Source organism: Perca fluviatilis, chromosome 17 (assembly GCF_010015445.1).
Source record: "Perca fluviatilis chromosome 17, GENO_Pfluv_1.0, whole genome shotgun sequence".
Classification (NCBI taxonomy): Eukaryota; Metazoa; Chordata; class Actinopteri; order Perciformes; family Percidae; genus Perca; species Perca fluviatilis.
In genome coordinates, this window is record NC_053128.1 from 28,912,199 (window position 1) to 28,939,763 (window position 27,565).

Consider the following 27,565-nt stretch of genomic DNA (forward strand, 5'->3'; position numbering starts at 1 on the left):
TATCTCAGCTTTCCTATCCAATGAAGGCAAAAATGCCCAAAAATGTATATAAAAAAAAGAAAATGTGCCTGTTTGGAATGGGCCAATTGCTTGGCCTGTGGTATTGCTGCTTGTACAATTCTTCAAAACCAAATTATAAGCCAAAACTACTTACAGAAGGACCCCAAACCACTTCATATGCAACTCCACTGTACAGCTGACTACTGACTTACAGTGTAGGCTACGTCGACATCAGAGGAAGACATTGTACTACTAAATACAAAGCCGATTTTTAATTATTGAGGAGGCATGTTTGAATAAAAATCAGCTCATTTAATAAAGCACTGATCCATTCATTAAATCTTTTAAATAGCCACTTTAATCAGGGAAACACACAGGGGGAAGGTGATCAACACGGACTTAAATAATGAGCTGCAGAACCGGAGCGTTTGGACACGTTGACCAGATTTCCCTTTTAATGTATTCATGTCTAAATAGTGCAGATCCCTTTGACTTTTCGATCTAATCTAGAATATGATACTGTCTCATCATTATCACGCTGTGAACAATGTAAAACAGGGGAAGCTGCTTTGATACCCATTATAGTGTTCCTGTCATTTTACATTCATTTAGGGTGGAAGACATCTCTCAGTGTTAAGTGTGAAGGTAAGCGGTCATAAAGCAGAAGCAGCAACCAGAGGTTAGCATTTTTAACAATAAAAATGGAAAACCACAGTTCAGCTTCATCAACTTTCTGTCATTTCTAACTTCTCAGCCGACTCCTTAACACAATCTGAGGAAGATTTAAATATTACTCTCTATGTAACTTCATGATTTTACGTGGTGCCCTTTTACTTCAACATAGCTTTGACACTGCGTTTCTATTTGAGGCCTTGTATGAATGATGCATAAACGCAGCAAGTCAACATGTACAATCTGTTTTCATCTATATCACTTTTATTTTAAATATTTTCAGCGCTTTACCTTGCTGTCAGACAGCCCAAATGACGGGGAACTAATGCCACTAGGCTCTCGGTCAAAGCCACCAGACTCCTTTGACAAAAACACTAATTTTACCTAACAGAATATAAGAGTATAAGAGTTTCCGCGATCGGTTAGTTAGTTTGGCTTATTGTGTGACTTTGGTGATTCCGAACTAACCCTTTAAAAACCCAAAAGTCACACAATAACACTAACTAACTAACAGATGGAGTGGGATTTCTTGGGTAACTCAAAATTAAATTAAGTAAAATTTGAGTTACTATTACTTCAAAATGTGAATAAAAGCATTTGGAACATTTTTTATGTACACAGGTTTTTAAAATTGTTTTTCTATGCAACGTTTTGTACACAAAGCCCCAAAAACGCTTTAGATTTGGAGAGCTGCATAGTTTGAATTTGCTGACAGTGCTGGTGATGGACCTACGAGCTGCTCACATGAACAAGGAAAAGACTTTTCAAGTAAATTAAATGGGATACACTGCTTTCGTTTTTTGAGAAAACTGCAGTAACTGTGTGTTTTCTTTATTCTACGCCGGTCTTAATATATGGTAAAACCCTACATTTTCATGGAATAGCAAACGCTACAACATCTGGAGTCGTGTGATTTTTAGATGGAACTTTGCGGCACGTTTTTATGCCCAGAGATTTCATCTGTGTCGTCATTTTCACCCACTCAACATATCATTCAACAACTTTCTACTTTCAATCCTACAACTTGAGTTTACCCTCTCTGCAGATCACATATAAAATCGTGTGTGATTCTGTCAAACCCTTCAGGCACCAACATATTTTCTAACATTTTTAAAGTCTTAGTATATGCCATCCCTCATTGAGATACGCAGTTTGTATATTATATAGTATTCTCAGGTGATTAAATAAACTTCTATCTAAGCGGGAGCCTCATTCTAGGTGACTCTCTCTTTGTCTGTCTCACCTCAAGAACCAAGATATTTTCAGGCGCAGTGCGAGTCACTGGTAGGGGGTTTTTGGTGTGCAATCGAAAACACTTCAGGATCCGGGAACTCGAGTGATGGACACGGAGTGTTAAGAGTTTTGGAGTTTGTTTCCAGTCCGGCGGCTCTACAAGTGTTGCAACGCCTCCTGGGCTTGTTCTGTGTACACGTCCTCCTTCCCCGTCCACGAGCCACCGTCAAACTGCTCACTCCGGTGCAAGTTACGCTGCTTGTCACGAGAGAAGAAACTAAACCTAAAAGACGAGAGGATGGAGAGGAGACAGAGGCGTTAATGTGATGTCCAGTGACATCAAAGTGTGCTTTAGTAACATGTATGCAGTGTGTGCAGTGCATACCAGGCATTTGTAAAGCAGTGTTAGTGGAACATATGCCTCTTGTATGTTACATTAAATACACACATTTGAATTATAAGTTTAAGTCAGTAATGTTATATTTCATATTTAAAGGTGCTGTAGGTAGGATTGTGAAGATCCAGGACTTAGCCAAAAAATGTGAACATCGACAACTTCTCAGTCCCTCCCCCCTTTCTGCTAAAGCCCAAAACGGTCTCTAAGCCCCTCCCCCCACAAGGGAGAATGAATGTGTGTGCATAAGCGTGGGTTTGACACGCAGTTAGACACCCCCCTGGCCCTGATTGGTGCATCTGAACAGGGAGCGGTGGATTTTTGCAAATCGCACTACAGGCTGTAGGTGTTTTTTATTTTTTTTTTATTTTTATTTTTTAAAAAGGTGCCCTGCCACACGTATTTCATGACTTTGTGGTGATGTCTGAAGTTCTACCATGGACTCTGTAACATTTTATGTGGAAAAAATGCCTTGGTTACCTTGTTTCAAGCCATTCTAGCGTGGTATAGAAAGCCTGCAGGAAGACTCAGCTCGATTTGTGCCAGTTCTCATTAAAGCGGTTTGAATCTAATTGGCTAACAGCTAGCCAATGACAGCCTGGCTGTCAGCATCCTTTACCCAGCCCAACTGGGCGAGCTCATGAATAGTAATGAGCTCAGGTAGTATGATGTCAGACTGACCAGCTTTTGTGATTGGTCTGATTTCTCTGCTTATTTAGGTTCAGTAGCTAGAGCTGACAGAGGAGCTAGCAGTTCATTTTCACATTCACAACATAACACACACACATATGTGTTTCAAAAAATGCAAGTAAAAACGGTTTTGTATGGCAGGGCATCTTTAAATGACCTGCTTCAAGTAGTTCTACTGGAACATAGGGTCAATTTCAGCAAATATGACAGAAATTTGTTTTAGAAGTCTTACCTAATGCACCTTTAATAGGTTTATAGGTTAGAGTATCTAAGGTAAGGTTGCAGCTTTAAAGCTTGTCACTGGGGGAGCAAGTCAGACCGGGCTTGTATTCCTCAGTGGAGTGTGTGATGGTGATGAAAACAGATAACCTGTGAATATTAATGTATAGCCTACCTCAGAGACAGTAACTACACCCAAATAAATACACCTAAATATTAGGGCTGCAACTAAGGATTCATTTCATTGTTGATTATTTTCTGGATTAATGGATTAGTTCTTTGGTCTCTAAAATGTCAGAAAATGGTGAAAAATGTGGATCAGTGTTTCCCAAAAACCCAACATGACGTCCTCAAATGTCCACAACTCAAAGATATCCAGTTTACTCTCACAGAGGAGAGAAGAAACTAGAACAATATTCACATTTAACAAGCTGGAACCAGAGAAGTTTTACTTTTTATTTTCAATAAAAAATGACTCAAACCGATAAATTATTCGCCAACTATTTTGATAATTGATTAAATAGTTGACAACTAATCGTTTAATCTGTGCAGCTCTATAAGTATCCATCTGTATCTTTGTGCGATTTCATTGTAATGTAATTTGTAACGGTAAAAGTCTTTGATCCTGGACTGTTGATCCTATTTGTCAGAAAATAGTTGTTGAGCTTGGCTTTTACACAAATCATCCACTAGTGCTGTAAGTTTTCTTTGATTACATTTTATTTTACACTGAATAATTTTACTGAGACCGGGCTTGTATCCCTCAGATCCCTAAGTGCTTGTTAGCAAAAAAAATCAACGTTGAATAGAAATACATTTTAAAGTTTCTAACTGAAATTAACTGATCAGTGCAGCAAAGTAGAATTAAACATGATGAGTTAACGGTCTGTTACAAGTGGTTTTAATCACCAAGTAATGCAAAAGAGCTAAAAGCGCTTTAGTTCGGAAATTAAAACAGATAACTGATATGAGTTTAGAGGTGCAGACATGTTATTACTGTGGTCAGTGAGGGGAAAAGACAAGATGTGACGACAACAGACGACATGTAAATTCTGACTGGCTGATTTTTATTTTCCACAATCATCCCATTGGACAATGACAACAAGACAACCCCACAATCAGCCAATCAGAATACTAAAAGAGGTGGGGGAAAAAGCTGGCACATGCAAGGGGAGGGAGGCTGTTAGCTGAGAGAGTGACAGACTCTAAAGTCAACCAAATATAGAGTCATACAAGCGATATGAGACGTCTGATTGGCTGTAAAGTGGGGTCATCTGGGATCAAACCAGCCGCCACCATCGGCATAATGGCTGTGAAGATCCTGTTACACAAAGGTAAAGACACACAAACACAAACAGGAAGAGATATATAGAGAAGAGGGCGGAGGGGAGACAAACAGGGGGGAGGGGGGAGACAGGGACCACATCAACCTTAGTTCAAAACCTCACGTAAAGTTCCTATTGAACCAAAAGAAATCATGCTTTAGTGCATTCTGCTGTTTTTTTCTTTTGCTGTTTTGCATCATGGTGAGTTGGTGTAAGTTAGGGCTGTGCAATTAATCAAAAGTTTAATTGTGATTACGATTTCAGCTACTAACGATCACAAAAACAGAATAATTGAGAAATTATTTTGCACATTCAGTTTGCAAGTAAACTCTTATTTTGTCTTTTGTTCTGAATGAAAAAAGAATGTTCAAAAGGGCTTTAAGTCATTAAAGTGCTCATATTATGCTTTTTGGGCTTTTTCCCTTTCCTTTATTGTGTCGTATATCTTTTTTGTGCACGTTATAGGTTTACAAAGTGAAAAAGTCCCCCCCAAAGGGACTTACCATCTCTAACAGAAAACACTGTTCACCAACTGCTCCAAACAGCTCTATTGTAGTCCAGCCTTTACTTCAGAGACAGACATGGTCACTTTGGAACACACGTTATAATGCTCGCCTAGCTGCTAGCGTGGCACGCCCTCATACTCTGCTTCTGACTGGCTAGTAGTCCTTACCTAGGTACTGTCAGGGCAGCCCCTCATACTCTGCTTCTGACTGGCTAGTAGTCCTTACCTAGGTACTGTCAGGGCACGCCTCATACTCTGCTTCTGACTGGCTAGTAGTCCTTACCTAGGTACTGTCAGGGCACCCTCATACTCTGCTTCTGACTGGCTAGTAGTCCTTACCTAGGTACTGTCAGGGCACGCCCTCATACTCTGCTTCTGACTGGCTAGTAGTCCTTACCTAGCTACTGTCAGGGCACGCCCTCATACTCTGCTTCTGACTGGCTAGTAGTCCTTACCTAGGTACTGTCAGGGCACGCCCTCATACTCTGCTTCTGACTGGCTAGTAGTCCTTACCTAGGTACTGTCAGGGCACGCCCTCATACCCTGCTTCTGACTGGCTAGTAGTCCTTACCTAGCTACTTCGCAACAAAGATGGAACAGCAGTGAGATGTCTCACTCTGTAGCTAAAACAGAGAGCTCAACACACAGGGTGAAAAGAGGAGTTGCAGCAATGTGCAGTACAACAAATAACACTATGGTGTTGTTGTGGCCGGTTAACTCAGTTGGTAGAGTGGGCGCACATACGCAGAGGTTTATTCCTCGACGCAGAAGGTCCAGGGTTTGAATCCGGTTTGACGTTTCCCTGCATGTCTTCTCCCTCTCTCTCCCCTTTCATATCTCAGCTTTCCTATCCAATAAAGGCAGAAATTCCCAAAAAGTTTGAAAAAATATGGTGTTTGAAAATTGAACAATTCCACCTATTCTGGTATAACCTCTAAATACAATTATGAACCTGAAAATGAGCATAATAGGAGCACTTTAAGGAAAAATTCACAGTTCAAAGTGTTTACTGTTGATTTGTTTTACTTTTTCAGTGTTTAAGTTTAATAATTGCAACATCTGTCCAAAAGACAATTAATAATCGTGTTAAATTATCGTGATTTCAATATTGACCAAAATAATTGTGATTTTCTTTTTAGAATCGAGCAGCCCTTATGGGAGTGTATCATGTGCTATACTTGACCCATGACAAAGAATTATTATTATATAATTATTAACCACGCACACAGACTGGTGAGCGTGTCTGATACGTGTCACTTTATCTTTATACACTTTTCCTAAAACTGTTTGCACATCTGTAGTGGACTTTCCATCTTATGAACTCATGCTATGCGCGTTGAGACAGTGGTAGCCCAGGTCTTAGTCAGGTGAGTGTCCAACATAACCTCCCAACCTGTCTCAGGCAGAGCACAAGTTCAGCTCTGTGTCTCCGTAGATGATGGGAGACGAAACAGCTGTATGATACAGTGCCTCGAAAGTTTCGCTTGAACTTTTCGACTTTTCCACATTTCAGGCCTCAAACATAAAGATATAAAACTGTAATTTTTGTGAAGAATCAACAACAAGTGGGACACAATCATGAAGTGGAACGAAATTTTTGGATATTTCAAACCTTTTAAACAAATAAAAACTGAAATATTGCAGTGCAAAATTATTCAGCCCCCTTAAGTTAATACTTGGCCTTTTTGCTTGCTTCACACGCTGTAAGTTTAACTGTCTCTATCAGTTTTGCACATCGAGAGACTGACATTTTTGCCCATTCCTCCTTGCAAAACAGCTCGAGCTCAGTGAGGTTGGATGGAGAGCGTTTGTGAACAGCAGTTCTTTCCGTTCTTTCCACAGATTCTTGATTGATTCAGGTCTGGACTTTGACTTGGCCATTCTAACACCTGGATATGTTTATTTGTGAACCATTCCATTGTAGATTTTGCTTTATGTTTTGGATCATTGTCTTGTTGGAAGACAAATCTCCGTCCCAGTCTCAGGTCTTTTGCAGACTCCATCAGGTTTTCTTCCAGAATGGTCCTGTATTTGGCTCCATTCATCTTCCCATCCATTTTAACCATCTTCCCTGTCCCTGCTGAAGATAAGAAGGCCCAAACCATGATGCTGCCACCACCATGTTTGACAGTGGGGATGGTGTGTTCAGGGTGATGAGCTGTGTTGCTTTTACGCCAAACATAACGTTTTGCATTGTTGCCAAAAGTTTGATTTTGGTTTCATCTGACCACAGCACCTTCTTCCACATGTTTGGTGTGTCTCCCAGGTGGCTTTTGGCAAACTTTAAACGACACTTTTATGGATATCTTTAAGAAATGTCTTTCTTCTTGCCACTCTTCCATAAAGAGATTTGTGCAGTATACGACTGATTGTTGTCCTATGGACAGAGTCTCCCACCTCAGCTGTAGATCTCTGCAGTTCATCCAGAGTGATCATGGGCCTCTTGGCTGCATCTCTGATCAGTCTTCTCATTGTATGAGCTGAAAGTTTAGAGGGACGCCGGGTCTTCAGATTTGTAGTGGTCTGATACTCCTTCCATTTCAATATTATCGCTTGCACAGTGCTCCTTGGGATGTTTAAAGCTTGGGAAATCTTTTGTATCCAAACCGCTTTAAACTTCTCCACAACAGTATCTCGGACCTGCCTGGTGTGTTCCTTGTTCTTCATGATGCTCTCGCTTTACACGGACCTCTGAGACTATCACAGAGCAGGTGCATTTATAAGGAGACTTGATTACACACAGCTGGATTCTATTTATCATCATTAGTCATTTAGGTCAACATTGGATCATTCAGAGATCCTCACTGAACTTCTGGAGAGAGTTTGCTGCACTGAAAGTAAGGGGCTGAATAATTTTGCACGCCCACTTTTCAGTTTTTATTTGTTAAAAAGTTTGAAATAGCCAATGAATTTCGTTCCACTTCATAATTGGGATCCACTTGTTGTTGATTCTTCACAAAAATTACAGTTTTATATCTTTATGTTTGAGGCCTGAAATGTGGCAAAAGGTCGAAACGTTCAAGGGGCGAATATTTCGCAAGGCACTGTAAGACAGTGCTGCCTCAAGCACCGACATCCTGCCAGGGTCATGGAGGAAGTTACCATGTAACACATTCCCACCCACACGCGTAAGAATAAGCTCTACCGCCGAATGGTCAGGCCGACATTGTTTTCTGTCTGTGCTGAGGTAGCCTGTATCCACGACGTTCAACTTCCGGGGTTGCTGCCAGAAATTCCACCAGATGCATGTCTTTTCGGCCAGATGTCCGTTACCTTCTGCTTTCTCTGGAATTTTAAACTCCGGTCAATATATGAGGACTATGATTAACTGCTGCTCAGATCTCTGCAGGTAATCTGTCCAATCTGACTTTTCTGTTGCACGATTAAAACTACTTTTGAACGTACACACGTTCCACCAAAACAAGTTCCTTCCTGAGGCTATTTTGCAGAGGCACTGTGGCTTTTCCCGGTGCTTAGCGCCACCCAAGACGATTGTGATTGGTTTAAAGAAATGCCAATTAACTAGAGCACGTTTTTCTCCCATCCCGGAAGGCTGTGTGGACTAGCCAGACCCTCCTCTGCAGCGCTTTGGAGGAAGGTCTGGCAATGCGAGACCAGTGCTGAGGTGTTTTGGTTCATAAGCATCTGTGTTTATGGCGCCCGCAATATCTTTGTTTACATTAAGGCTTCAGCTAAACTTAATGCCTCCAGCATGAGTAGGACAGGGACTAACCCTAACCGTTATTATTCAATTGTATGACTTCATTCACATTTTATTATTTATAATTTAGCACTACATCTTAACTTGCACTAGTTCATTTTTTTTTTATGTCTTAAGATTCAGATTTTGCTTTTACTTGTGTGTTTTTAGTTAATAAATGAACATAGTTAGAGGTGCCTGAGGCATAGAGATTTCTATTGCCAACGATTACTTCTGTTATTGTTGTGCACATGACAAATAAAGAACCTTGACAGAGCTGACACACAAAAACAAGCATTTTTGTGTGCAAATGCTGATAGAAATACGTAAAATGATTTCAAACAGAAGAAAAGGCACAACCTTCTAAAGAGTTATTAAAAAAGGAACCGTCTGTTAATGTGATTATTTTGTCACACATACTGATCCTATTGGTGCTTTCACACCTAACCTGTTTGGTTCATTTGAAACAAACTCAGGTTTGTTTTCCCGGTTAGTGCGGTTCATTTCGGCTGGCGTGACAGAGACCGAGACCGCTTGAAAAGGTTGGTCTCGGTGCGCTGACATGCAGACTCTTGTGCGGTTTATTTGTGGTGTAAAAGCCACCGAACCAACCGCAGAATTTTTTGATTTTAACATGATTTGAAAACCTAAACTACTAATAATAAATCCATCAGATGATCATGATCGCTGTTCAGAAAGTGGTCTTATAATTTATTAGTGTAAAGCCATGTACAGTGGTGCTCATAAGTTTATGAACCCATGTTAAATTTGACTAAAAAGAGGAATAAAAAAAAAAAAAAAATCATCTTTTGGAAATTGATCTTAATGCCTTAATTAAAAAAATGAGGAAAAATCCAACCTTTAAGGACACCAATTCTCTTTGTGAATGAATAATGTATCGTAAATAAATAAATGTTCTTCCTTAAAATACAGGGGGCATAAGTCAGTCCACCCCTATGTTAAATTCCCATAGAGACAGGCAGATGTTTATTTTTAAAGGCCAGTTATTTCATGGATCCAGGATACTATGCATCCTGATAAAGTTCCCTTGGCCTTTGGAATTAAAATAGCACCCCCACACTGCTTCTACTCGCACAAAATTCAAATTCATTCAATTCAGTTTTAGCCATTTTTATAAGACAAGACATCATGTTTAGTCAGATTTTAAAATGACTCCTCTGATCTCTGACATGAACCAGAGCAGCACGCTAAAACATGCAGAGTCTGACAACATTTTAGTTAGCTGCTGTGCCAAAAAAACGCAGGAAGCGGGGCGTATGTACAATATGAGCTGTTTCCAGTTATAATCTCTGAAGGTATTTTTGTAAAATAAAATAAAATAAAAAAAATGTAATACAGCTGAAACAACTACTCCTGTGGTTATATTTTCAATGTTGGGCTACTGTGTTTACTTTATGGGTGATAACATTTTGTAAAACTGCTTTCACTTTATTTCTAATTAATGACTCATTATGAAGTCACCTCGTTTAATATCAACCACAGCTGGGTGATAGAATGCAAAACCGATTTTACCCTGTCATAGTTGAATAACGACAGTTGGTGGGTAAATAGGACATACATAGAAGCTCAAAATCCCACTGACCCTCCTTTACTATCAAAACATATTTTGAAACTGCCGCTGAAAACGGGTGAATCCCAACAAAGCTGGAAGTTGGCGTCAACCTCCCAAAAACCGGAACCTTTGTCAGCCCATGGGTGTATTAAGAAAACGGTCACGCCCAACATTTACATAGGCTACACAACTGACCTGAGATCAGGTAGTCTTCTGAATCTAGGTCGCAGATCTCTGCTATTCAATTACAAAATTCACTTCTGAAACTTTTTATTTAGAAATAAACTATGTAAGGCACCGGTTTTGGATAATGGATTATTAGCTTGCGAGGCTCCAGGGCTGCAGTTCCCCTCTTCTAATGCCAGGTGTGTGTAGTGAGACACGGTCAGAGCTGTAGCCTCTACCACAGGTTCATTTAATCTTATAATGTGTGTAATTATAATGTGTTGAGTTATTTAAACAAACGATCGGTGAAATACCGCCTCTTGAGCATGATAGAGCCTGGCGATGTATAGCTGCAGCTGCTCTTCCCTGGACAAAAAACGACTACACAGTTACTAAAAAGTATAACTGGCACGAAACAAACCGTAAATATACCGAATTACCCAAAATGAAGCTAACTATCCTGATTTGAGCTACACACAGCTAGGATTGAAGGGGCAGTCAGCTAAGAACCTTACACCACAAAAAACTGAAATGGACACCGTTGTGCTTAGAATAGTTAGATTGTAAGTGGTGGCACAAACTGTAAATACACTGAATCGCCAATGAAGCTAACTAGCCAATCTGTACATAGGATTGAGGGACAGTGCAGCTAACCCTACATCAACAAACTTGAAATCGGACACGTAGTAGCTTTAAAAAATTAGTAGATTAAACTGTGAAATCAAACTTAAATATACTAATTACGACCAAAATGAACTACAACACACTGCAATCTTGTAACATAGGATTGTAGGACAGTGCACTACCCCTCACAAATAAACTGAAATCGGACGAAATTCAAACTGTAAATACCAATTCGACCAAAAATGAAGCTAACTAGCGTGATTTGTAGCTACACATAGATAGGCCAGGGACAGCGCCTAACAAACACCTAGCTAAACTTCACAAATACTAACTTGAAATCGGACACCGTTGTTAGGTTTATAAACATTTAGATGTTGTATAGCTAAGTGGTGACATTGTGTGTAACATGTGGTAAGAGATTCTGGTGTAACAAGCGCTGACCCGCTCTCACCTCCACACGGGCCATTTAGCTCGCGGGAAGAGGGGCTGCAGGCCCTGGAGCTCTGTCAGGGCTGCCAGCCTAACGGAGCTCACAGCAGACCGGGGTTTGTGGAGGAAGGCAGGCCGCGGGCAGCAGCACACCGCCCGCTGAAGTCCGACACACAGTCTTACCATATTTGCAATTAGCCATCAATTCTGTAAACGGCCCATATGAACTTTATATAGTTGATTTCTCACATAAAAAGTCTCAGAAGTGAATTTGGTAATGAAACATTGCAGTGTCTGGAATATGAGATTCTGTCGCTTCTCTAATGTGTGTGTATTGGGAATCGGCTCAACAATCAGCGCATCTCTAATGTCTGCCTATGGCAATTCAATACCAATCAGTCGCAGTTCATCTAAATATTCACGAGCATACCATATTTGGAAGAAAGCTCTTGTTTCAAATAGAGCCAAACACAGGGATGAATAAGGGCCAATAAAATATCAACCAGACCATTTTCAGCCCAACCAATGTTACATATCCCATTAAGAGACCATAAGGAACAGTGTGAAATACTCTTTATAATCATTCTATCACCCCTTTAAAAATCGAGGATGTTAAAATATTATCACAAAGCTAATGTTATTAGCCTGTAATAATCCCAAAAGTCTGGCTCTGCTAGTGAATAGACGCTACTTCTCTAATAAAGAACCACCTTGATTTGCATATTTCTTGAAGACTGTTATTTAAATGTTTGAGCATGAAGGGATAATTTGAATGAGCAAAACGTCTGTGAGATTAGGCGTGTGAGAAGTGTTTTATGTCATACGAGGAAAACTTACAGGCGTTTGATTCCTGACTCTGGCTGTGCAGAAGAGCGGGAGCGAGTCCTCAGTTCAGGTGAAGGAGACGGGGAAGGAGTAACGATCTCATCTTCTGTCTCATCACTGCAAAACAACGACATGGCCGTAAGCATGCTATTATGAGACTTTAGGTGCATCCCATAGCCCTTAAATTGCATCCCCGACACCTCCACTTGCCTCCCTTCCTCAAATCACAGGAGGAGAGAGGCAACGAGCAAATGTGTTTTAGAGGGATGAGAAGTCCTTTCCTCTGAAGCGTCACATGAATTTGTCAGCTGTATGGGCAGAGTTAGCGACTCCTTCAGCTGCACTGCTTCAGGGAAGGCTGCTCTCGTGTATCCTCGGCTCTGAGACAACTTCCGGTTCAGCCGAGGAGTCGAGGAGCTATCGAATAAGGGACATGGGATGTACCTACTATCTCCTCAGATTGACATCTATGTCCCTGTGAGTATACCTTTTGTAGTAGGCCAGCTCCTCCTGCAGCAGGAAGACTTTGGCCTTGAGCTCGTTCCTCTCGTGGAGGACGTCCCTCAGCTCCTGCAGGGTGAAGCGGGGTCGGTTGGGGTCCTTTGGGTCCAAGCCTCCTGTCTCCTCCTCGCACATCGCCTCCTGCCCGACAGACAAACGCATCACCAAGGGGAAACAAAACCAGAGAAAAAGGCCGGAAGGAAGGAAGGAAGGAACGTAGGCGGGAAGGAAGTGAGGATACCTTTGTAAAATATTGGAACACAGCAGGCATGTCCTCATCGCACATCGCCTCCTGGTGGCAAACGTTGAACTCTAAGTCAGACATCGGGCCTTGTTCCAATACATTTGTTCGCCCTTCCCTCCTCCCTTTAAGGTAACACTCGGTTTTTTAACTCAAGACATTCACTGTCACTGTCAAAAAATCCCCTGAAAGATTTTTAACAACACATGCGGCTGACAGAAGTCACTCATGCACTGAGCAACAAAAACCAACCAGACAACTATTCTTATTAATATGTATTATAAGTCCAACTGGAATCACATTTAGTTTTTGATCCAAAACGAAAAACTTAGTCCATATCATCCACGTTGTCATGAAGATTAAATCCAGCAGCGTTATTTGCACTTGTACTGAGTGATAATTGTTCCATAAACACCTTGGAAAATCCTACTAAAATCTTAAATCAATACGTTCTTAATATGTAATCGGTACGGTCTCACCGCCACATTGTCCGCTACGGAGTGCAGGAGGAGGAGATGGCCCGACTGCATGGAATACAGGATAGCATCAAATACCCTACCATTAGATAACTGCAGAACACAGTGTAAATAATATATGTCTTTAATACTGTGCATATATCATCAAATGTCAAAGTCTGAAAATACAGCCGTTAAGCTATCGCGCAATCATTACCCTTAATGTCCTCGTTATTGGTCCGAATTTTAATACTGCTCGTGACAAAACCTGCATGAAGAAAAGTGTGTTTGACTATTAGACTTTCTTCTTCAAATTGTATCTCGGGGTGGAGATACCACTAGTTGATGCTGTGATTTTGGCAAGGTGTTAACAATCACAAATTGTATGTAAACATATAAATACTGCGGTGACCTCCTGCAGGAGGACTACGCCAATGGAAGAATCAAGAGAGAAAGAGACTTCAGGGACCATGACGATGACTGGCTAATATGCCGATTTAAATTCCCTAAAGCTGAGCTCTTGGATCTATGTACTGAATTGCGTCCAGTAGAGAGGGTAACGCGCCGGAACCATGCCATCCCGGTCTAAATACAGGTCCCTGCCACTCTGGGGGCAACCGGCTGTTTCCAGAGGGAAATGGCAGACAGCTAAGTGTTTTTATTATAAATATTATCTATAATCTTTATCACTAAGGCTTGTTTGGATATAATATATAGTTCTGTTAAATCTTATTATATAGGTCTGGTATATCGAAGCTATCCCCGAGTGCCGTAATGCCTGCCGTTATGGACGGTATTATTACTATAGGTAGTCTATAGATCAGGTTTCCATACACCGTGCGAGAACAGGCCGAAATTATAACTCAATTTACGGCAATTCCCGAGCGTCTGAGAAGTTTTTTGCTTTTTCCCTGCCAGTCGTCATGATTCGGCGTAACGAAAGAACAACTGCCAGGGTCACTGACATACTGATCAGCTTTCATGAGGTGCTTTGCATCGATTATTTATGGGGGTACAGGGCGGGATGAGAGGCTGATTCACGTACGCACACTTGTGGGTAATCTGTGATTTATAAAGGGAACGTTGCTTACAACGTTGCTTAATGTGTACGCATGGTTTTATAAATCTGAATTTTTTTTGCCGTAGCCATTTTTAGCTTTTGGGCATACGCACCCTTTGAGTAAGGATCCTACGCACAGTTTTATAAACGAGACCCCAGATATGTATGATGTAGCGGGAAAAAAAAAAAAAAACTATTTCATTTCAGTTGGACTTTCAACTACCATTTCTACTGTAGTCAGGTGATTTTAGTAGTTTCAGGATCATGGTGCATTAAAAGGACAACTTCAAGTGCTGTTAGAAGCCGAGCTTTCGAGGTGATCTATATTTAGAAAGGTCATCGGTGCAGTCGTCCAGAAAGTCTCACCCAGTTGGCAGAAGGGCGTCAAATCCTACTGACACACTGTTAGTTCTTTAACAACCATGCCAAGCTGTTTCAACACTTCTCACGGGTCATACAAATGTTAGTCTACTAGCTTTGTGTATTCTTGTTCTAGTTGTATACAGTCAGTGGTTCTTTCTACTGATACGGTTTGCTGCTCTGGGAGTGGGAGTGCAGGGTTGGAGTTAGAGAGTCGGGACAATCACACCACTCTGGTTTGCTAACTAGCACTTCTGCATTACCCAAAGCAATACTGCCTCGTCCTCAGCCTCCTCATTCCCATCCTCTGGGTGTCCCTCTGGGCTGAGGGAACCAGGCAGGGAGGGGTCAAACCCACCCAACATCAGCTCAGAGGGGTCAGGTCTGTCTGACCAGCTCTCAGCCCCCACCACCACTGTAGCAGCTTTACCACGCTGGCGGAGTAAAAGACACTTTGTTATCTGTTTATGTAGCAATTCTAGTTGTTATATCTTTTTGTCAGACTTTTATATGTGCACCTGCAATTTGGGGAAAGATAAATAGCTTTAGTGGACAATTATTGGTTAACATATTGCACATAAAAGTCATCAGCCCTCTTCTAAATGAGAACATTTGAAACGACTTTGTGTATATATATATATATATATATATATATATATATATATATATATATATATATATATATATATATTATAATTTAAGGACTCTAACTTAAAGGAATAGTTCAATAATTTTGGAAACATGCTTATTTGCTTTCTTGTTGAGAGTTGGTTGAATACCACACATATATATGGATACCACAGACCGTTAGCTTAGCTTATCTTAACATAAAGACTGGAAACAGGGGGAAACAGTTAGCCTGGCTCTGTCCAAAGATAGAAAAGTCAGCCTAAGAGCACCTCTGAAGCTCACTAATTAACTGTTATATGTAGTTTCTTGTTGTCATGGTTTTATGGGGGGTTAGGTGCTAGAACAGGCAGGTCTCTTTTACCTTTGGACAGAGCCAGGCTAGCCGTTTCCCCGTTTCCAGTCTTTATGCTAAGCTAAGCTAACGATCTCCTGGCTGTAGCTTTATATTGAAGGGACAGACATGACAGTGGTATCAATCTTACTCTCAGCAAGTACATTCCCAACATGTCTTTTGTTTTAGGAGTTTTTTTGGCAGTTTTTTAAGATAAGATACAGTAAAGCAAGATTAAGAGAGAAAGAAGATAGCAATTGACAATAGACCAGATTTTAACCCACAGGATGCCATTAAAGTCTACAAGCAAACACAATGATAGATATATTCAAACACATTTCAATATTAAACTCTGACTACAGCCTCAGATGTAGCTCTTTTACTGGTTTCTTGTGCTGCGTTACCTCTGCAGGTGAGGGGGGCAGAGGTGGGGGTTCCTCAGGGTTCTGGGCAGGCAGGTTTCCTTGAAGTCGTTCCCTTAAGCGTGCAACTTCCTGCCGAAGGGCAGTGACTTCCTGCCCCCGCGCCTGAGCCCCGGCCTCCAGTTCCACCTTCTGTTCAATCAGAGCTTTCCCTTGAGCCTCCACAACGGAGATTTTATGGCGCAGGTCGTGGTTGATTTTCATGAGGCGAGACTGCTGCTGCTGGAGCTGCAGGAACACAGAGAGTTGTGGGTAAATTATTAAAAAAAAATACGTCCAGAGTATGAGAGCCAGCGCTTGTCGAAGTGGAGAGTTTGTCGCCTTACTGCTTCTATGTCCTCGTTTTTCAGCGTGAGCTCGCGATCCTTGGCCCGGATCTCGTCTCTCTGCTTGTCCACCACTTCTTTAAGCTTCTTCATCACCTGCCTCTCTCTCTCCGTCATACCTGGTGACCACAGAGAGCAGACAGTGAGCGAGGAGCGCTGTACATACAAACAAAAACAGGCAGGCAAAAGTAGATTTATGTCACAAATAGTTGCTGCAACTATCGATTATTTTCATTGTCGATTAATCGGTTGATTATTTAATTGATGAGTTGTTTGGTCTATAAAATCATTAAATGGTGAAAAATGTGGATGAGTGTTCCCCAAAAGCCCAAGATGATGTCCTCAAATGTCTGTTTTTTTTAAGTTTACTGTCAGAGAGGAGTGAAGAAACTAGAAAATATTCACATTTAACAACCTGGAATCATAACAAAGGACTCAAACTAATTGAACAATCATCAAAATAGTTGGCAATTCATTTCATAGTTGACAAACTAATCAATTAATCTTTGCAGCTCTAGAATTATTTATATGTTTTTATTGGGAGAGAAAAGACATTAAGTTGTGCAGCGGTAACCCTGAGACACACACACGTGTGTGTGTGTGTGTGTGTGTGTGTGTGTGTGTGTGTGTGTGTGTGTGTGTAGCAGGTGTGCTTGGACACTGAGCCTGGTCTGTCCACAGTGTGTCAGGGTGACTGTGTCCTCTGTGTGAAACCACGAAAAGAGCCTCTGATGCAGAGACAAGACTGGCTCGCGTTCAGACACAAGAGAAGGCCTCCTTTGTGTGTGTGTGTGTGTGTGTGTGTGTGTGTGTGTGTGTGTGTGTGTGTGTGTGTGTGTGTGTGAGAGTGTGTGAGTGAGTGAGTGAGTGAGAGAGAGACAGTTTCAGCGAGGGTCTCAGTAAAGAGCTGCATGCAGACATTTTGACGATAATACTTTTTACTTTTACCTAAGTAAAAATGAGATGCATGATCTTTACGTGTATTTCTACACTGTGGTATTACTACTTTTATTTAAATGAATGACCGGAATACTTTTGTCCCAGAAAGTGACTTCTTCAAATGTCAGACCAACAGTCCAAAGACCCCAAAGACTTTCAGCTTATAAGGTTATAAAACCGAAATAAACAGCAAATCCTCATACAGGAAACATCATGTCTATATTTTTAAATATTTTTAAGGCATCCTCCCCAAAAGAAAGCACCAATTTCAAGGTCTCCACTGTGGCCATAACGTAAAATAAATGATATTGTTCTAACAAACGTGTAAAGCAACTGAGCAACTGGTTTGTGATGATGATTTTCAGGATCTAAAGTTAATGGACTCTGCTTTCTGCGTGTGTGTGTGTGTGTGTGTGTGTGTGTGTGTGTGTGTGTGTGTGTGTGTGTGTGTGTGTGTGTGTTCACCCTCATGCCGCTGCAGGTCCTCCTCACTCATGGGGTCTTTGTTGGACATGTTGGTGAGGAGGGATTTGTTCTCCTCCTGCAGCTGAGCGATCTGGGTGAGCAGGTCCTGAGCTTCTCCTCTCCATACGTCCTCCACCAGCTCCAGCTCCTGCACTCACACAATCAAAAACACATATGCAATATTATATATTAACCATTATTATGATAATAATAACTTGGATTTCTACAGCACCTTTCACAAAACCCAAGGACACTTGACAGAGTTACTGGGGTAACAGAGCTCAGGGAGGTTGTAGGCTGTGGTGAACAGCTGTGTGTGTGTGTGTGTGTGTGTGAGTGAGGAGTTGGGATGTAACATTGCGCACATCTGCAGGGAGGGAGTTATAGATTATTGACCATATCTATTACACGTGGCCATATTGAGATTACCTTATTTTAGAACTGTTATTGTTGCGTTCAGGATGTCGCTACGCTATACGTGTAAAATAACGGTTCACCCTTCTGTTGGTCATGGTCATGCTTCTGCACGTTGTGTGTTGTGTGTGACATTCTTTGTGTCTTCACTAATCCCTCTTGGGTAAAATCTATTGTGGTCCCCATGGTGTGAGCTACTGCCTTGTGTACTGAACACACTTAAGTACTAATTTTAGGTATTTCCATTTTACGCAGTGTTATACTTTGTACTCCACTACATTTGTCTGACAGCTTTAGTTACTTTTCAGATGACAGTGTTTCCTCCCCTTCCTGTCCAGTGAAAACCACGTATCTCCAGATGTGTTGATGTTGAATGTTTGTGATAAACTGAAGGATGAAGTCTTCCTTTATGTGTTGAGAACATTCTTCTACTTCTTAAGCTACATAAAGTCTTTAAAAAAGCCTCGTGGATCAGCTGCGAAATGAAACGCTACAAAGCTGAAAACAGGGCTTTTTTTTTTTTTTTACGATGCCATGAAAAGTTTAAAAACTTTTTAGAGATACGTGGTTCTCACAGGACGGCGACGCTACAAACGTAAGATGATCTTACAGAATACGATGCATTGCTGTACATTAAATGGATTCAAAGATGAAATCATCAGCATTCGTTATGTTTCTCTTCTGGTTTATTCAAGTTTTTCTGTACTTTTGTCACCCGTTCGTATGTAGAGAAAAGCTCGATTGTGCTCTTAAATCGGATTCGGTCTCGATATTACATGCTTGTAGAGCACCGTGCAGAGCTCTAATTATACGCTAGGTTTACAATTTACCAGTTGAGAGCGGGAAAAGAGATGAAGCCGAACAGAGATGAAGCCCACACATTTTTGGTCAGATGTTAAAAACTGCTAAAGTTGAAAGAGTTCTTTTTTTTACGTTAAGCTCTCTGGATAAATGTAAAGCTATAGTTTACTCCTTTTAGCTTGTGTGTCCTGGAAACTGAGAGAAAATGGCAAAAATAAACTTAATCTTCTTTTTGTTGTTGTTTGTTTAATTGGTTTAATTTTGTATTGTTTGATATGTCATCTGTATTTAGATATGAGGTATTTCTTTGCTTTTTTTTTCATCTGGCCATCTGTCTACAACCCAAAAATAATATTCAACTTACAATGAAATTATGATATGTTTATATATATATATATATATATATCTTACTGAGCTAACTCTGGCTCATGTACAGTTTGCTGTTGATTAATGAGCATTGTCCCTGTCAAAATAAATAAATAAATGAAGAAAAAAATAAGAATTAATGCAAAAAAAAGCTGCAAAATGTCACATTTGAGAAACGAAAGACGAAAGAACGTTTTGGCGTTTTGGCGTTTTTGCTTAATAAATGTTAATCATAGTCAGAAATAAACTTTCTCTAAATCAACTAATCGACAAATAGTTTCAGCTCTCCGTACAGTTCAGTTCTTGCAAACTGCTTTGCATCAACCCGACAAAATATTATTGTATAGTTTGCGTTACGACTGTGACATATTTACAATTCACATTTTCTTCATATAGTGGAAAAAACCCACCTTCAAACTGGGCAAATACTTAAAGTATTTTAAGACTTTTATTACATCGATTTCAGAGCTGAAACGATTAGCTGATTGACAGAAGATTAATCTGAAGCTAATTTGATAATTGAATAATTGTAATTTTTTTAGGCAAAATTGCCAAACAATCTTTGATTCCAGCTTCCGACCGTGAACACGTGATGCTTTTCTTTGTCAGACATGATAATAAACTGAATATATTTGGGTTTCGGACTGATTGTCTGACAACAAACAACAAAAGATACCGGAAGACGTCACCTTGGGCTGTGAGGATCTACAGTATAAATAAAGAATCTGCTGATTAGTTGGTAATAAAAATAATCATTAGTTGCAGCTCTAGCATATTTAGACTTTTTTCATCTATGGATCGTTATTTCTTTTTCTATATCTTATGTTTACTCTACAAAGCCTTTTTAGCTGTGTGTGCTTCGGAGCATGTGACAAATGAAACCTTTAAATATTGAATCAGTAAGCACACATTCCAGTAGAATATAAGTCACAGGGGTACAACTAGGGCTGGGCATCGAGAACCGAGAATCGGTCCAAAAATGACGATTCCAGTAGAATCGTTCCTTTCAAATCTGATCATCTGCTCCAAATTTAAAATGCGCAAGTTTTGGTTTCCGTAGCGAAGCGGCCGGGCGCTTGTTGTGCTGCAGCCTTGGAGCGCAGTAAACGGCGCTCTAGTCTGGCTTTATTTTACGTTGAGAAAGCCTGGTAAAACTGCAACCCACCATTAAATCAAAACAAAATGTCCTTTTGCTTTTTATTAATAAGGGAAATAATTCCACTAATGAACCCTGACAAAGCACACCTGTGAAGGTAAAACCATTTCAGGTGACTACCTCATGAAGCTCATTGAGAGAACACCAAGGGTTTGCAGAGTTATCAAAAAAAGCAAAGGGTGGCTACTTTGAAGAATCTAAAATATAAGACATGTTTTCAGTTATTTCACACTTTGTTGTTAAGTACATAATTCCATATGTGTTCATTCATAGTTTTGATGCCTTCAGTGAGAATCTACAATGTAAATAGTCATGAAAATAAAGGAAACACATTGAATGAGAAGGTGTGTCCAAACTTTTGGCCTGTACTGTAGGTCCATTTTAATTGTATTGACATTACAGAAGTCTCTCGTTAGCATCTTGTAGGCTACTTGTCGCAAAGTGACGCATGCGCGACTCACATCTGCACTCGTACTAGTACTAAATCTGCAATGGAAGATGGAGGACGGGGCACCGCGGCCGAGTCGAGTCGAGACGAGTAGAGTCGGGCAGGTACCATGTAATACCATGTAATGGAAAAACGCCAAAAGAATCAGAATCGAGAATCGATAATAACCGAAATCACAACTGGAATCAGAATTGTTAAAACCCAAACGACGGCCAACCCTACAAGTACAACCGATACTCCAAGTCAGCTTACTCCCCCAACCAAGAATACTGTGTTTCAGAGATTAGCGGCATGTCATTCTGCTGTAGATGTGATGTTTTCCGTGTGAAAATCACACAAGCTGACTCTGACCTCTCAGTCACGGCAGAATCAGCTGTCACCTCCGGAAACTTTACCACTTTATCACTTTACCACACTCATGGGACACAGTTAATCAGTGAACCGGTGACTGTGTTCCCCCGTGGCTCACTCACTGTCACGACAAACTTGCATGTCAACCTTTTTTTAGCACTCTGAGCTGTAATCCTGATTTGAAACCACCACCATGTTCCTACAGTGCGTCTGTGATACTCGATAGGGAGTTTAAAGTCATCTCATCAGCTACTTAAGCACCACTTTCATGTACTTAATCGAGTATTCCCATTTCCATGCTACCTTTTACTTCTAATCCACTACGTCTCAGGGGGGAAATATGGTTTAGGGATGCAACTAACGATTATTCTCATAGTTAATTAATCTGTTGAATAATGGATTAGTTGTTTTGTCTATGAAATGTCCGAAAATGGTGAAAAATGTGGATCAGTGTTTCCCAAAGCCCAAGACGACGTCCTCAAATGTCTTGTTTTGTCCACAACTCAAAAGATATTCAGTTTACTGTCCCAGAGGAGAGAAGAGACTAGAACAATATTCACATTTACGAAGCTGCAATCAGAGAATTCTTTACTTTTTTTTCGTAAAATAAATCGCTCAAAAGCAACAAATATATTATCAAATAGTTGCCGATTAATTTAACAGTTGACAACTAATCGATTAATCTTTGCAGTTGAAATATTGTTCTTTTTACTACTCACTACACTTGTCTGACAGCTAGTTACTTTTCAGATTAACATTTTCAATAAATAAAAATTAGAGCTGTATAGTAACGAAGTAGAACTACTTCACTAATGTACTTAAGTACTAAAAGGCTGTATCTGTACTCTACTGGCGTATTATTTTTTTCTCCTACTTCCACTTTTACTTGAGTACATATTTTCGATGAGTTCAATACTTTTACTCCGATACATTTTTTATGTGCTGCATCGTTACTCGTTACTGTTGTGAATTCGTCACGCTACGGAGACTGTGGAGGTTACAGTGTGTGTAGTTACGGCTACGTTAGTTACGTACGATAATTTACGTAAGAAATCCCAGAGATCGCGTCGTGTTTCTTTTCATTACGGTTCCCCGTTCAGCAGTCAGAGACGATGTAAGTGTGTACTCTTTCTATTAAGCCATTGTTGCAGCAGAATAATCTATTCCTGAGTTGTTTGAGTCTGCAGTGAGTCCTGAATGTTAATCTGGATGTTTGACCCTGTGATGTGAAGCTGATCTAGTTTATCTGGATGTTTGACCCTGTGATGTGAAGCTGATCTAGTTTATCTGGATGTTTGACCCTGTGATGTGTAGCTGATCTAGTTTATCTGGATGTTTGACCCTGTGATGTGAAGCTGATCTAGTTTATCTGGATGTTTGACCCTGTGATGTGAAGCTGATCTACTTTATCTGGATGTTTGACCCTGTGATGTGAAGCTGATCTACTTTATCTGGATGTTTGACCCTGTGATGTGAAGCTGATCTAGTTTATCTGGATGTTTGACCCTGTGATGTGAAGCTGATCTAGTTTATCTGGATGTTTGACCCTGTGATGTGAAGCTGATCTAGTTTATCTGGATGTTTGACCCTGTGATGTGAAGCTGATCTACTTTATCTGGATGTTTGACCCTGTGATGTGTAGCTGATCTAGTTTATCTGGATGTTTGACCCTGTGATGTGTAGCTGATCTAGTTAATCTGGATGTTGGACCCTGTGATATGAAGCTGATCTAGTTTATCTGGATGTTTGACCCTGTGATGTGTAGCTGATCTACTTTATCTGGATGTTTGACCCTGTGATGTGAAGGGATAACTGGATGTTTGACCCTGTGACGTGAAGCGGATCTACTTTATCTGGATGTTTGACCCTGTGATGTGAAGCTGATCTAGTTTATCTGGATGTTTGACCCTGTGATGTGAAGCTGATCTAGTTTATCTGGATGTTTGACCCTGTGATTGTAGCTGATCTAGTTTATCTGGATGTTTGACCCTGTGATGTGAAGCTGATCTAGTTTATCTGGATGTTTTACCCTGTGATGTGAAGCTGATCTACTTTATCTGGATGTTTGACCCTGTGATGTGAAGCTGATCTAGTTTATCTGGATGTTTGACCCTGTGATGTGTAGCTGATCTAGTTTATCTGGATGTTTGACCCTGTGATGTGTAGCTGATCTAGTTTATCTGGATGTTTGACCCTGTGATGTGAAGCTGATCTACTTTATCTGGATGTTTGACCCTGTGATGTGAAGCTGATCTAGTTTATCTGGATGTTTGACCCTGTGATGTGAAGCGGATCTATTTATCTGGATGTTTGACCCTGTGATGTGTAGCTGATCTAGTTTATCTGGATGTTTGACCCTGTGATTGTAGCTGATCTAGTTTATCTGGATGTTTGACCCTGTGATGTGTAGCTGATCTAGTTTATCTGGATGTTTGACCCTGTGATGCGAAGCTGATCTACTTTATCTGGATGTTTGACCCTGTGATGTGAAGCTGATCTAGTTTATCTGGATGTTTTACCCTGTGATGTGTAGCTGATCTACTTTATCTGGATGTTTGACCCTGTGATGTGAAGCTGATCTACTTTATCTGGATGTTTTACCCTGTGATGTGAAGCTGATCTACTTTATCTGGATGTTTGACCCTGTGATGTGAAGCTGATCTACTTTATCTGGATGTTTTACCCTGTGATGTGAAGCTGATCTACTTTATCTGGATGTTTGACCCTGTGATGTGAAGCTGATCTACTTTATCTGGATGTTTCTAGCTTGCTAACTTTCCTGTAGCTACATCACACCTGTTACTAGCTAGTGTGTGATACATTTTTTGGGGCTTTAATCGTTACGGTGCTGGAGATGATGTTTATTTTACTTGCACAGTGTGATTTTATTTCAGTATTTGTTAATATTTGTTATTTTTAATATAATATATTTAATATTTGTTAATTCCGTTGGCTACAGCCTTGGCTAAACATTTGAAATAATATAAACAATATAATATTCAAACTTTTGACTGCTTTCTTTAATATCTACATAACACAACACTTGTACTTTTACTTTCAGTACTTGAGTAGTAAATTTTAAAATAAACTACTTGCAATACTTAAGTACAAAAAATGTTGAATACTTTAGTACTTCTACTTAAGTGTTCTGCTTAAAGAGCACTTCTACTTCTACTCAAGTCACTTGTTTGATAGAGCACTTGTACTTTTACTCAAGTATGGGTCTCTAGTACTTTATACACGTCTGATAAAAAATACTTGATGTTTACAAAGTAAAATACATTGTTAAAGGTTAAACCAGGGTTTTGGGGCTCCTTGTCACATTTCAAAAGGTCTAGGAGTTGTTTTCAGATCCATTAAAGGTCCAATGTGTGTGAATTTCTCCCGTCTAGCGTTGAGATCATATATCGCAATCAACTCTCTCGCCCCACGCAGTTCAAAGTAGGTATTACAGCTATGGTAGCCTTCACGCTTCAAAAAGCCGGTCTCTTGCTCTTTTCAATCTCCTTTTTCTTTTTCTGGGCGAAGAAGAAGAAGACTCCTGTTCCCAAAATGTGGATTTTGAATACGTGTGGTCCTCCATGTTTCCTTCTTCAAACTTTCCGGGGGCCGGGAAGCTACAATACCCGTTAGCAGCAGCTGGGAGTTTATCATGTGACAGCGAAAACATGAAAGGCCGAGCAGTATGTCCTGTATGTCCCTTACTGGCTAACGTATTTCAAGATGGAGCATGAATATGGAGCGTCTACCCCAGTTCATGCAAATGCAAATGTAAAATTTCAAGCCAAAAGGAATATTTGGAATTGATGGAGGTGGTAAATATTCATGAAAAAGGACAAATTTTGTGAACGGGCAACACAGATTTTGATAATGAACACGCTACACACTGGTCCTTTAAAGAGACTGTTGATTCAAGTTACCAGGGAAGATATGTTGCTGACTAATTGGAAACAATCACACATTGGACCAATATAACTGGAGTGTAATAAGTGTCCTGCTGAGTCAGCGACAACTTCCCCATCATGTAGCAACAAAACAAACAGCAGCTATCTGACTGGAGGAGTTACGTCAACAAGACTAGACTTTTGGGGGCCCTAAACAGGATTTGGTTTAGGGGACTCTCCACATTGTAACATGTTGCCACTGCACTTGGCACTAAACCAACTTGTGTATTGTAAATATTAGTTTAAGCACTCATAAATGTACAAATTCGCATTTAAAGACTAATGCGAGACCTATTAGCAGCAACACTATCTTTAAATAGACCGGCTCTGTTATGAGCTCTATTGTGGGACATTTCCAGCACTCTGGGCCCCTCTGGTAGCCACGGGGCCCTAAGCAGCCGCTTAGTCGGGCGGCTCCGGGAATTAGTATTTTTTACTATTGATACTTTGAGTATATTTTCCTGATAATAGGCCTACTTACATACTGTTATTTGATTGACATTTTCCATGGAGGACTTTAACTTGTAATGGAGTTAGAGGTGTTGAAATTAATCAAATAATCGATGCATCGAATCGTGGACATGGACGATGCTGCATCGATAATCGGCCGGCTCATAATCGATTATTTCTGTTTACAATTTAATGTAGGCCTAAGAACATTTCTGTTTACATATTCTGGTATGTTTTGCACATTCAGAAAGTGCCATGTGCTCAGTGCGGTATAGTTTTATGTATCCAAGTTATTTAGCATTAGAGCACTGCAGAATATTTTGTTTTGAAGCTTGAAAAGCTACGAATTAAATATCCTACATGGCTTTAATAGAAAATGTATTTGACGCATCGTGATGCATCGAGATATCGAATCGAAGACATGATGATCGTAATCGAATCGGGAGATCAGTGAAGATTCACACCTCTAAATGGAGTATATTTACAGTGGTACTTCCAGTTTTACTACAGTAAGATTTTAATTCAGTACTTGTACTCGTTATTGAGTGGTACTGATACTTTTACCTCAGCAACATTGTCAATGTTTATAAAGCATTTACAGCAGTATTGGTACTTAAACTTAAGTAACATTGAGTAAGTTTGGTTCTTTTAGTCGAGTAAAGAATCTAAATACTTCCATTACCTCTAGTTAAATCACAGTAACTCTGTGGCCCTGTTACATTTGGGGTGTGTGTGTGTGTGTGTGTGTGTGTATTAATCTAAATGTCCAGCTTTAACCAGTGTAGTGTTGAGTGATCTGGGCTGTCAGTGTGCAGTGTGTGTGTGAGACCATTCTGTGCTTCTTCTCCTTCTCCAGCCGGTCGAGCCGCTCCAGCCGCAGCTTGTCCAGCTCCAGCCGCAGCTCGTCGGTCTCCGGGCTGATGCTGTTGCGGCTCACCATCACCTCCAGGATCTCCAACACCCGCACCACTTTGGGCATCAGCCGGGACAGAGCCTCGCAGCCGTACTGGTCTATAATGCGCTCAAACTCCTGGCCCACCACCGCGGCGATGTCGTACACGTCCATCACGGTGAGGTCAGCGACATTCTTCTCCAGGGCCGAGTCGGAGTCCTCCATGTCGGGATAGTTCGGCCCTCCCCGGTTTCCTATTATGTTTCCTCCGCCACAGAAAACTTCCTCCCCCCTGGAAGAACAATTCTGCCAAGTTAGCTAAACTCTGCCGCTTCTCCTTCAGAAACTATACACAAACACGCCGCAAAACAGCATAAAACACCGTAACTATCGTGTATCCATCACTAGCGGCTGAGTCCGGGCGTTAGTTTGATATATTTGGGGTAAATATCGGCTGTGGCCCATCGCTGTCCTGCCTGTGCTGCTGTCCCTGTTAGCTAGTGACCACCATTGTCAAGTCAGCCACATTGAAATATCGCATTTCCGGCTATGAGTTTCAAAATAAAACCAGTGTTGACCATAGACTGTATATTAATATTAACAGTCTATGGTGTTGACGAATGTGTTGCAACAACTTCTGTTTTAAGATTCAAAAAGGT

General features: G+C 40.6%; 1 protein-coding gene across 6 annotated transcripts; it reads right to left on the bottom strand.

Annotated features, from left to right (window-relative positions):
* Positions 1-335: 335 nt before the first annotated feature.
* Positions 336-27,424, bottom strand: rilpl1 (Rab interacting lysosomal protein-like 1). 6 transcript variants are annotated; one of them, XM_039780077.1, is made up of 10 exons: positions 26,844-27,424; positions 18,085-18,232; positions 16,681-16,799; positions 16,337-16,582; positions 15,235-15,405; positions 13,097-13,147; positions 12,842-12,996; positions 12,367-12,471; positions 4,442-4,529; positions 2,054-2,188 (listed from the first exon to the last, which is right to left on the bottom strand). In XM_039780077.1, the coding sequence occupies exons 1-10, from the start codon at positions 27,129-27,131 to the stop codon at positions 2,183-2,185; spliced, it is 1,377 nt and encodes a 458-aa protein (XP_039636011.1). In that variant the 5' UTR covers positions 27,132-27,424; the 3' UTR covers positions 2,054-2,182. The 6 variants fall into 6 exon arrangements, with proteins under 6 accessions (XP_039636010.1, XP_039636014.1, XP_039636013.1 ...); XM_039780076.1 differs by lacking the exon at positions 4,442-4,529 and having other exon boundaries at positions 336-2,188; XM_039780078.1 differs by lacking the exon at positions 2,054-2,188 and having other exon boundaries at positions 4,436-4,529.
* Positions 27,425-27,565: the final 141 nt, after the last annotated feature.

Bases quoted from the DNA above. Each gene is read 5' to 3' on its own strand.
- rilpl1 (XM_039780076.1), bottom strand. From the start codon at position 27,131: ATGGAGGACTCCGACTCGGCCCTGGAGAAGAATGTCGCTGACCTCACC. The intron at 16,800-18,084 runs GTGAACACACAC...TGTGGTCACCAG, and splicing joins GGACCTGCAGCGGCATGAGG to GTATGACGGAGAGAGAGAGG. The intron at 16,583-16,680 runs GTAAGGCGACAA...GTGTTCCTGCAG, and splicing joins AAAACGAGGACATAGAAGCA to CTCCAGCAGCAGCAGTCTCG.